Source organism: Astatotilapia calliptera, chromosome 7, assembly GCF_900246225.1.
Source record: "Astatotilapia calliptera chromosome 7, fAstCal1.2, whole genome shotgun sequence".
Taxonomy (NCBI): Eukaryota; Metazoa; Chordata; class Actinopteri; order Cichliformes; family Cichlidae; genus Astatotilapia; species Astatotilapia calliptera.
The window spans coordinates 62,882,991-62,895,253 of record NC_039308.1 but is presented as its reverse complement, the minus strand read 5'-3'; the positions used below and the strand labels follow the sequence as shown (position 1 = coordinate 62,895,253).

Below are 12,263 nucleotides of genomic sequence, written 5' to 3'. Positions count from 1 at the left end.
AGCATTTTTAACCTGATGGGAGTGGTATTATCCAGGATGGCTGAAGCAGAGTTCCTGAATGGTTTGATAAGTATAAAAAAGATTTGAATGATATGCTCTGACCTTCATGGTCACCAGATTTCAGCCAAATTGAACCTTTGTTCAATTTCAATTTCATATTAGGAAGTACGACAGCAATCAAAACTATAAATTGCTGCTATATCACTCCAAAATTGCTGCCTCGTTAAGACACTCGATGTTGATTCCAGTTGGGATCTCTTAGTATTTTTATTTTATTTTTTTTGTATGTAAGTGACCTCTGTTTCCTTGTGTGCACATATGGCCCTGGTTGCGTGTGAGGACCTTCTAACCTCTTTCTGCTGATAGTAATTGGCTGATACCCTGTAACAGTTGAACTAGAATGAAGCTGTTTGCCAACAATCTGCCGTGACTTCTCTGTCCTGCTTTCCTCCCTCGGGCCTTTACTCCACCATCTGTTTCTATGAGTGACGGGAGCCTGCTGAGATGCAAATCTCTGCTCGAGAGTTTCTTTCTGTTCAAGTGTGCAGTGGCTTAGGTTTGATCAGAATGAATTTCGGGTGTTGATGTACTTTGAGCTGTGTAAAACTGCAGAAACTAACATCTGATTGGCAGTAATGCAGGAGTGCGACCGACAGTCATGTTGATGAAGGGTGAGGTTAGTCTAACTTTACATACTGAGCAGCCAGCAAAGTGACATGTAAGCTGTTTGGAAATTGACTGGAATATCCAGGATCTTTCAGCATGTGATAAGAAGAGATCAGTATTTAGAAAAGAATTCTGACACATCATTAGCACATTAGTTTTTTTAAATATATATATTTTTTGTTTTGCTATGAAATCCTGTTAATAAACTGAATCCAACTGTGCTTAAAGGTGTCAGCTCTATATAGAGTGCTTGTCAGATGGTTTCTACACTGGAAACTGAAAACTTGACACTTTTAACAGGTTAACAGTTGGCCAGGTGTGCCAAGGTGAGGCAGGAATCAGTGTTTGATCTTCTTGTACTCTTTTTCTGAGTATGTGAAACTCTGTGAAAGTCGTTCATGAATATTAAAACAGATGAGAAATATCTGGCATTTATTAGACATAAAGAGAACACTCAGTTGGGTTCAGGCAATGTGTGTCAGTTTAAAGACCTCAACGGTTTTGATGAGATCCAAGTCAGTGTGGCCAGGATCAGAGCATCTCTGAAACAGCCAGGCTGCTGCACTGCTCAACAAATGGTAGATTTTTTTAAAGTAGTTTTTTTTAATGTGTGGATTAAAGCATGTTTGGTGCATTAATGAGTGTTTATGGCACTAAAATAGTGGGTACTGTGACTTTACAAAAAAACGGCATAAAATATCACACGAATTATCCGTGTATATCTTTTAGCTGCAGATAAATTTTCAGTCACTTGTACATGTTCTATAGATTTACCTTGATGCAGTGTAATAATTATAGTTGCACTTCATTGTGATCAAAAAAGCATCTGCTTTAGCGCAGCACAAATACTCCCACCAGTAGTTATTTTTTTTTTCTTCACATGGACGGGGGGGAGGAAGGCACTGGAGAAAGTAATGCTATAATGTTGTATTAGATAATTACATATGGGGGAATTGGATGTGGTAGATAAAGGAAAAGGAGACTCTGTGAGAAGAGCCAGAAAGAAGTGACGGACACGAAAAAGAGAGGGAGCGAGAGATGGGGAAAGAGGATGGGGATGAAGGAGAACGGAGAGGGGCAGAGCGAAGGGAGGGGATGGAAGAAAGAGGATTTATTGAGGCTGCAGGGAAGAGCAGCGCGATAGCTCTCTGATGGATTAGAGGAATGTATGAGAAATGGAATGAAGAGGGGAGAGCGCAAGGAGAGAAAAGTGAAGTTTGTGGGCCTCCTTGGGGCAGCTCTAAACACTGGTATCATTAATGTAGTTTAAAGAAGTGTACTCACCGAGAAGGGTCTTTTTTTTTAAAGGCCACCTGTGGGTATTAGAGAGGGAGGAATCGGGCAAGGGAGAGAGATGGGGACAGGGTGACAGTCAGATAGCGTAATGAGAAATTGAGTTTGAAAAAGAGAAGAGATATTGAAAAAGTAGAATCAGGAAATTGCCGTGGCCATTGGCAGATTGGAGAGTGTGTCATGATTTCACAATAGGAGAAGAAGGACGGGTATTAACCAGGGGAGGACAGTATACTGCCTTTATTTCACTTCACTTCTGCTCACTGCAAACCAGATCAGTAATTCTGAGTGTGTGTGTTTGTCAGTCTGCTGGTGTGAGAGTATTTCTTTGGTCCAACACTTTTCTGTACGATTCTGTGAGAGGATTTTCTATACATTTCATGGCAAATAAATATTTTATACTTTAAAGGTAGCAGATACCCGGCAGGCACTCAAGATATTCTCTGTATTTATCTTCAACAGTCTGTTCTTCTGTTATCCAGCCAAGTCAAGTTTCTTTGTCTCGCTATCCATTCAGCCCAATGAAGGGAAACTGGAAACAAAGACCCCAATTAGTCAGGCAATTAGACTGCTGTTTTGTGTCCTCTACTCATCCTCTGAGTCACACACTAATAGTTATTCTTTCCTCTTAAATCTCTCATTTGCCCTTCACTTGTTCTTTAATGTTTTTCCCCTTTTCTTTTCTGGCAGGATGCGATCAGTGATCAGTGGTATTCACTGTAATGTATTTTTTCCTTCAAAAAATCATTTATAATTCCCTGTGGGTTTTTTTCTTTCAGTTCATTTGCTATTTATCGCTTCTTCTTCATCTTTCTTTCCGTCTGTGTCTTTGTCACTTCATCTCTTTCGTCCGGAGCCTGCCTCATCATCCATCACGATTGGTGTGACCAGTCCTCCTACACTGTTCCTCTATGCTCTTTTGTTTGCCTTTCTCATTCTCCATCTTTTGTTGCGTTCTTTCAGTTTTATAAAACACTTTGAAGTATCTCAAATTCTTTTCATCATAATTTGTCATATTCATTTTTGAAGACTTATTCTTGATTCAAATCTTTTTCCGGTTCTTTATTCCCCCCCCCCCCCCCCAAAAAAAAAATCTTCATATTTTTCACACCAGACTGAAAACAGAAACAAGGCAAAGATACAAATTTATGTAAAGTTTAAAACAGGAAATAGCTATAAGCCGAAAGCTGCCAACAGTTATTCTCTCATGGGTAAACAAATATACGAACAGTGGAACAAAATTACACAAATCAAATGTGAAATGGCCTACAAAATGACTGTGAAGTTATAAAGGGAATAGATAAACAAGGGACAGAAAAGTACGTGAATAAAACTTAATGTTCTGCTCTCTTCATATTTTTCCATTATTTGCTTCCCTGTGTGATACGTTTTTTTTTTCTTTGTCTTACTTTGCCTTTGTTTCAGTTATAGTTTTATCTGCTGTCTCTCTGTGTGTTTGGTTTTTCTAGCTTCTTTTAACTAGTAAGGGAAGCAAACCTGTGCCGGACAAGTGTGCCGTGAATAGGCTTGCATCTGTAAGAGTGGAGCTAAAGGAAAGAGATGTCAAACGTTGACAGGCAGTAGTATGTTGTATTCAGCTTTTATTTTAATGTGATTGTCCTTCATATCTTTAATCAATGTAATACAGAAATATTGTGGCGGCAGGCTGCATCCTCTCTGTTCTCATATTAAATTATCCCCCAGATCGAGTCAGATTATAGGCTTAAGTAGACAATCTAATGAAGGTTCGGGAAATAGGATCATATTCTCTAAAATGATCTCAAGTTGTTTGGGCACAGATGTGAAGTGGATATGCTAAAAGTCCAAAAAATTGATTAGTAAGCCAGGTTGGTCAGGGGAAAATAAAAGATGGCATGTGTTAACCAAAAATGATATTTGGTAGAATTAGGACAGGGAGATTAGTTTCTCTAATAAATTCCCCTTTTTAAAACTGGTGTCTGATTGTAATAGTTTCATGTGATATCCTTCACTGTTTATTGCCTACTGGTCTCTTCTCAAGTCTCAATTACTCAATCCTGCTGCATATCTAACATTAACCATGATGGGTCTTTTCACTGTGTTTTAACAGCGGTGAGTTAAATATAAGATTTGTCTTTGGATTTTAATCACAGCTCAGCGTAAATCACGGGGTTATGAATGGAGTGATGTTTGAATCGTTTGGGAGAGGGCAAGCAGGGTTCCAAAAGCTGAAAGTGGCACTTACTTTTCTGAGTGCCATTTTAGCAGCAGCACAGAGAGATATTCCCTATTCATGAGAGAGTGACCTTAGCACACTGTCACTGCTCCCGTGCACCTGCAATGATTTATTGGTTACAGAAAGCTGGGCAGCCGGATGATGCAGCGGCGTTTATGCATGGGGAGGGGGGGGACACGTGACCATCCTCCTTCAGCTTTTGTCCTTTTCTTTCAACTCGGTCAACAACATCAGAAATGAAAACACACACACACACAGTCTAACTGTTAAGGGGTGTTTTAAATTGTAAAATATATGCTCAATTCCACCTAAATTCAACCAAGACATGTTGTTTCAATTATAGCTCTACAGTAGGGCAACGTTTAGATCAAAATTAAACATATATGTATAAATTCTTGTCCAGATACCTGGACAAACTGATACACTGATGAGACTTTGGATACTGTGCATCAAATTCTTGCCTTCTGATGTTGTGCTGGAGCCAGTCTTCCAGTTTGGGGGTGGTCACAGCTCCTAATGCTGCTGTTACCACTGAGATCACTTTAGTCTGCAGGGTTTTGGTCAGTGGTTGTTGATCAATGGTCATGAGAATTTGCATAATTAAGATTAAGGAACTGACCTCCCAGCCCATTTTTCCTTCAGTGGGCTGGTTTCAGTCATTATGCAAATGTACTGTTTATAAGACTGGGGAAACCTGCAGTCAGCTGAGACTGAAGAAGTCACATGGATGAGTGACGAAACGTTTCTCCCACAAAACGCTACGTCCAGATGAACAGAATCAACTTTTTGGAGATTTAGTCTCCAGAGATCTATCACAAGTATAGGCCTCTGGTCCTATGTCTGATTGGTTGAGCAGCATGTCCATAAGATCTTAACCCTGTTCTTCTCAACCACTTCTGTCAGTGTCTCCCATGGACGCTTTAGGACTTTTAGTTCATATGAGCCACAAATATTCCTGTACACTGTCCCAGCTTGCATCTTACACCCTGCTACAATGTGTTGGATAATCTCCGGGGTACCTTTGCACAATCTGCAACCTTGGTTCTGTCTGCTATGGCTACTGAAGCCTCCATGGATCTGATCCTTAGTTTGTTCTTCTACTCGCATGATCAAATACTCTGTGCTGTCCATTAGGCAGGCTTTCTCTAGCGAGTGGTAGGATTTCTTTATGTCAGTCACTTCCTCTGTCTGTCATTGGTACACCCCATGCAGTTTGGTTTTCCACAAAGCCATTCCTCTTCCTGTTCCTGTTATGTCTTCAGCTGCTTGAGACACTCTTGGAGCAGCTCATCTCAGGGGACTATCTTCGTGATGTATTTATGGATGCATCCATATTTCATCCTGAATAGTGGCTCTGACACTCACTAATGCTCGCTCTCCCTCTTTCCATTGTTCATAGAGCCTCAGGGTGTTGGACTTCAGGTGGAGATCTCAGTGCGTTGTGAGGAGTATCCGTGTCTTGATGTCAGTGGCATCTGTCTCCTCCTGCGACCATTTTATTATTATTATTATTTTTGTATTCCAGTTGTGTATCTGCTGATCAGTGGGTCATATATATTGATGGCTTGGATCTTATTCCAGCCATTCAGCTGGCTTCTAAGAACCTGTCTTACCTCCTCGGAAGTATCTGTGCATCCTTATCATGATTCCTCTTGGGTATAGTGTCAAGAATCACATATAACAAAATTATTTCCTTTTGCTTTTCCCTTATATTTTTTAAAATCACATCCGTCCTGCTTTTGTCAGGCTATTTTCAATTCAAAACAAAGACTTCATCAAAGAAAATCAGTTTGTATTTGTGTTAGGAGACAAACGGGAGACAGAAGAAAAGGAAGGGAAAACATCAAAGAAAATAGTCACAGGAAACAGAAACAAAGAAAGATCTGAGCAAATCACACGACACAAAAATGGTGGAGATGACTGCAGATAACACCAGAAATCATAGGAGGAAATACTTATCACAGTCCACGCATAGATACATATGCATGATGACACTAATGTGCATGTGTGTTTTGAGGGGTAATGATGTGTTCAGCAGTGTTTTGGTGTCTCCCACGCAGTAACAGTTGGAGGCCTGTTATCCATGAAGTGTTTTTAAAACTGAAATATTGCATTATCACATTGTAAGAAAAAATATACCCAGTAAAACTTTAAATCAGTCCTCTACTTAGCCTAGCCAGGAGTTTCAGAGAAATACTGGAGCCTGCATAAGAGCAAAATATTAATTAATGCACAGCATCGATCGTGATTAATTCAGGAAATGAGGATTTTTAGATTGTGGCTTACTGCCATTTTTTTTGCCTTCTTGCCTGTAGGACAGCATATTTTAGATAGATTGACCCTATATATATATATATATATATATATATATATATATATATATATATATATATATATATATGTAATGTTCAATATCTAATAATAATAATTGCTCTTTCCTTGTTTCCCCTCTAGTCTGATCTCATCCAGACGATACTACTTTGAGATTCTCCACAAGCAGGATGACAAGGGCTCGGATCACGTAGAGGTTGGGGTAAGTGTACCTACCCCGCTTCTGTGGTTTTGCCTCTCTGAGTACATCTTTTTCCTCACAAATACACAAATGTGTATGAAAATTGCTTCAGTTGTCTGGTGAAAACCTTGCCCTTTGACAGGAACATTTCCATTTAGTTTTAACTTGTACCCTGTGTTTAACAGTGTCAGAGTAGTGACTGAATAGATAAAGAATGAAAGGAAATGTTTGAAGGCGAAAGCTAACCTTCACCTCCTTTACTGTGTATTACTTTGCATTTCTTAGTCTTTCAGTGTATTCATCTGTCCACTTTAACTACAACTTTATCCAATACATGCCCAGCTTGTTGGTGCACTGGCTTTTCCTAAAAGGCATAAAGCCTTCACTCACATAAAATCTCTCTAACTGTTCTCTTTCCAGTCCTCCATCTGTCATCACTCTTCAGCTTTTCCTTTCTTTGCATCTTTGCTCTGTGCTTCTTTCACTTTGATTCTGCTCTGCACCATTTCTCACTCACTGGTTTTTTTGCACCTCAGGCGAAGCAAAGAGATGAGTGAGGCTTAATTTCGAGATGAAGTTTCAAACGAGAGCCCATACGCCTCGTGTGAGCTTGTACTTTGAGTAGGAAGGCGGATGATAAAAAGAGATCACTGCTGTGTGCGTATGGAATGAATCTTTTAATAAGCCTCAGGTTATCTTCATCATGGTGACCATTATAAGAGGAAGAACAGCAGCTGTACTCTTGGAGTTGAACTCTTCTTAAATAGAAGTTGGGTTTTTTTTACCCTCAAGGTTAACAATTTGTTTTATTTTTTTGCGCTTCTTTCTCTTTCTGTAGCCTCTGGTTGCTTTCCTTTACTAAATCAATTTTGTTACTTTCTGCATGATTGTATACTTTACTGTCCTGTCATATTTTTAGTTTCTATTTAAAGAAAAAAGGTAATCACTTCCCATTTTGCTAATCATTACCACATTTGCTAGCAATGGCAAACACTAGTACACCAATGTTACCGAATGGTGCTCATAAAGTACAGTATTGTACTCTGATCTCTCCTTTTTTCAGTCTACTGGCAATATTTCACACAAGCAGTTAAGTTATCCATTATTGGCAGGTCACAGTACTATACAGGTTCTGTGGGATGTTTTGGGTCATTGATGTGAGTGTGTTATGAATATGCTGCCACTGAGTTGACAGTGAGAATAGTGGAGAATATTTCAGTTAAATCTGCAGAAATACAGTGTTGTCCTTTTTACTGGGCTACTGACTGCTACTCGTAAATTGAAGAAATATGTGCCTCTGCAAAGGGATCCATCAATGTATAGTGTTATGTATGCATTGTGGAGATATTTTAAGCTTGTTCATTCTTCTAATGTGTTTAGTCCTATTATTCCGCTGTTAAGGACAAGCATGGTGCTGCTTTAAATTAGCTGAGTAATTAATTGCTATTTCCAGGAATCAGGCAGGGGTGTTGTTTAGATAGCATGAGTTGCATCTCCTCACTGTGCTGTCATTTTGTGTCAGACAATGGTGGCAAGCAGGCCGCCGTGCCGTTGCTGCCAGGGGTTCTAACTTAAATGGGGTATAGCCTGATGCAGAACTGTTTCTCCACTTGGCTTTAATTTGATTTTCACAGTCGGGTTTTTTTTCTCCTTTGGCCAAACTTCTGTGAACTGTAAATATACCGCACTAATCCACTGCTTTAAAGAAAGTGGGAAAGGAAAAAAAGTGGACTGTTAAACACTTTAATGGACCTTCATTTATGCCTGCAACAGTTAGCCAACCCTCGCAGTGCACCAAATAATCCCTAGAGGGATGACTGTCATTGCCGCCCAGCGACTGCAGGAATCAACAATATGTTATCCTCATACCTGGCGTAGATCAAAAGGTTGAGGTAACTCCAGCAGCAGGCAGACTCTAGTACAAGAGTAAAAAGAGAATACCCTATCCAAGCAACTATATCATAGCTATTTGCAAGGAGCTATAAAGAAAATCCTATTAGTTTCTCACAGTGTTCTCTAGGGCATTACACATAATTTTTTTTTTTTGTTTTATATGAAATGTTAATTACACCATCTTCAAAACATGTATAGTATATGATTTAAAGCTAATCTGCAGAATGCTGTGGCTATGTCTAGTTGTGGTTACCTCTAGCAGCATACAAAGGACAACAGAGACAAGGTTATTTCTTTCTTGATTTCATGTATTAGAGGAGATTAAGTAATGGTATTGACCATTACTTGGAGATCAGCCTACTGCAAAGTGGAAGAAGGGGAACAAAATGGTAATAGAATTAGGCATTAGACGGTAGATGTAGATGATGTAAAATGAAAGTAAAATGAAAGATGAGGAGAAATAAATTTGACCTGAAATATGAAGAAAAAGTAAGAAGAATGTATAAACGGTATGTGCTGAAAGCCCTTATCTGAAGTATTTCTATACTTTATGGCAGCGGTCCCCAACCCCCGGGCCTCGGACCGGTACCGGTCCGTGAGTCGTTTGGTACCGGGCCGCGAGAGTTGAGGCTCAGGTGTGAAATGTTTAAGGTTTTCAGCGTTATTTTGTTATCGTTTTTATCGTTAACTCGGTTTTCCTGGGTCTTTTCACATGTGTTATATATAATAAATCTTCTTTTTTTTGGTACCGGTACTAGTTTTATTTTGTTGTATTTATCTGCGACACCTTAAAGGCCGGTCCGTGAAAATATTGTCGGGCATAAACCGGACCGAAAAAAGGTTGGGGACCCCTGCCTTATGGTATTCTTTCTTAACAGACTTTGCCAGTCATCCACATACAGGTAATGTGACTGTATCTACTAATGAATCAAGGCCACATGGAAATCCATCTCTCTCTTTCCATTTCTTGTTCTTTCTTTTTCTGCCTGTTAGCCAACTACCCATGAGGCTGTCAATGTGGGTTTCTACTAGTAGAAACAATTTAATGAAGCACATAAAAGTTATGCAGGAGCTCAAGATTGTGTGGAGGAATGTATGTGTAGTTGTGTGTATGTGTGGTGTGTCTGGTACACTGTCTTAAGAAGGCCCCTGTGTGTGATTTAACTGTGGAATACATTTCACACCTTGACAAAAATAGCAGATTTACCGTGACCATCCTAGAACAGCATAAGCCCAGGACTCACATAAATCCACTGGAACCCAGGCGCTCATTTGTTAAACAACAGATAGCGTGGATTCACAGCTCTTTCTCCTATGTTCTGTGGGAAGCGGCGATTGTATGGCCAAAGGTGGACTCGTTCCTCTGGGGAATTTATTTCTCTAGTAGCGATTCCTCTGAAGAAATGAGGTGGAGTAAATAGTGAATAATACACAAGCACAATCTGAACGTTCTATTTTGGTTAGAAAATAAGAGAGAAAATCCTTGTTTTGCCTGTGTTGGCATCCTTCCATTTCATTGTGGGTACGATTTAGGGAAAATAGCTGCAGGGAGGTGGAACATAAACAGCATTAGAGACAGGAAGAGACAGGTTCAGAATTCACTATTCGTTCCTCAAGGGGGTGGAAACAACTTTGTGTTTAGGAAGAGCAGGACAATATCTCAAGAGACTGTTAACTTGTTAGAGTAAGTAGACACATTACCAACCCACATTTCAAGTGACTATTTCCTGTGCAATCTGTGCGTACCTGCCTCTGTGTTTTCCTTCAGATAAATGTTTTTTAAAGTGATGGATTTTTTAAATGGAACGTGCGATATGACAGATGATTTAGTGAGCAGCAGTTTCATTAACTTTCCTAATTACCATCTGGATCTTTGTCAGTAAAACACAGAACCTTTCCACTCGCCTAATGGAAAACATCTATTGCTAGCACTGTGACAGAATGAAGGAAAGCTTTGGTCATTAAATGCTATGATTGAGAGAAAGAGTCGCAGGGAAAGGAAGAGAAGAAAGTCACGCCTTAATTAGCAATGGCAAGTTTATGGTCAGGCTGGGGTGAGGCATTTCAATGCAGGAATTTAGTGCCCACCAGTTAACACACACGCCCATGTCTGCACACACCCGTCAACCCAAACTCTGCACATTCTGCATTTATTCAGAGGCACAACCATCACACAAGCACATGCAGGCCTCTCAATGTCTGGCTTATGACTTCTCTTCGCCATATAAATCTGCAGTCCAAGCAAACTGTTGCTGCGTGTGTCTTTTCTTACAATTTCTTATTTGAGTTTGGTTTGAAGCTTTCACTCCTTTTTACCATTTCAAATACATTTTAAAGCTTTTTCTTATATCCTTTTTGTCCCATGTGTATATTTACATTTCTCTTTTTAAATAGGACATTAATTTTGAGATTCCTGATGTAAATCAAATTAATTTCTTGTTTTGTGTTTTTCCAGCAAATTCAGTACTCTAATAATTGTTATTTGCCTCATTGTGCAAGCCACCATATTGCAATCAGAACACATTTCAGCTTTTGGCATCTTCACTCCAAGAAATCATTTAGTGCATATGAATTTATGGAAAAATTGAGAACATCAATATAATATTTACCACACTGACAGTCTTTAATTGCTTGGGATCATAACACTCCCATGGTATTTGTCTTATTCTCAAGAAGACAGTATGAATGCATGTAAGTACAACTTAAATGATTGCAGGGTGATTCTTGCTCCTTATGAGGATTAAAATTGCACGATGTACATTCCTCTGTGGGAATCGTTTATCTTTCTCATGATTGGGAAAATCGAACTGTATAGCCAATTATTATTCTCACTGTCAGTCTCGTTACTAAAACCTCTGGACAGTCACTTACATGGGGTAAGCTCAGTGGGAATTAAAGCTGTTAGCAGAGCTAATCTTCGTATCTCTCTTCCTGTCTTGTATGTTGACTTTCATCTTGTCATCACCAGAGATGGGCAGTAACGCGTTAACGGTTACTAAAACCGCGATTTTTTTGCGAGAATGTCTCACGACAGTGACGTAAGCGAGTGCGCCGTTCGTGACAACGGCTGTGTGCAGATCAACAATGGATAATATATCCAGTGCAGGAGAGAGTATGAGCGTGCAGCGTTTAAAGCGCGGAAGTACTGACCTTACTTTGAGTTTGATTCCATAAAAAGTGACAAAAACATTAGCGTCCGCTGTTCACTGCGTGGGAAGAAAACTTCTTTGTACAGCGAAAAAAAACCCCTAAACTTCCAAACAAGCACCGAGTGCGCTACAACGCAATGGGAAACTCACAGAGAAACTGCCGTATCCTTCCACTGACCGCTGCAGCACACCTGCACCAGGGCAAACCTCCGCCTACCTACTCTTGCTTTACAGGTGAAAATAGAGCAACAGGACCGCTAGTCTTTGACTTTATTTATTTTCTGCTGTGTTTTACTTGCATCTATTTGAAAGAGTGAGTGTAAACACAAATATACATATATATATATATTTTATGTGCTGGAATGTGCAGAAAATAGGTTTAAATATTAAACAAATTTCTTCCAGTCAGAGAATGTTACATATAATTCAATTTTTGCTTGATGCATAAAGTTAAAAGATTAAAACTAATAAAACAAGTTTTAAAAAGGGACTTTTCCATTTGATTACATTTTGTATGATGAATTATGCAGAAAAA

General features: G+C 39.4%; 1 protein-coding gene across 1 annotated transcript in view; it reads left to right on the top strand.

The window, feature by feature from the left end:
• Nucleotides 1–12,263, top strand: part of b4galnt4a (beta-1,4-N-acetyl-galactosaminyl transferase 4a) — a 156,268-nt gene that overhangs the window by 123,303 nt on the left and 20,702 nt on the right. The window contains exon 8 of the mRNA XM_026176454.1: nt 6,629–6,707. Coding sequence (XP_026032239.1) covers nt 6,629–6,707 — 79 coding nt within the window. The remainder of the gene's footprint in view (nt 1–6,628; nt 6,708–12,263) is intronic.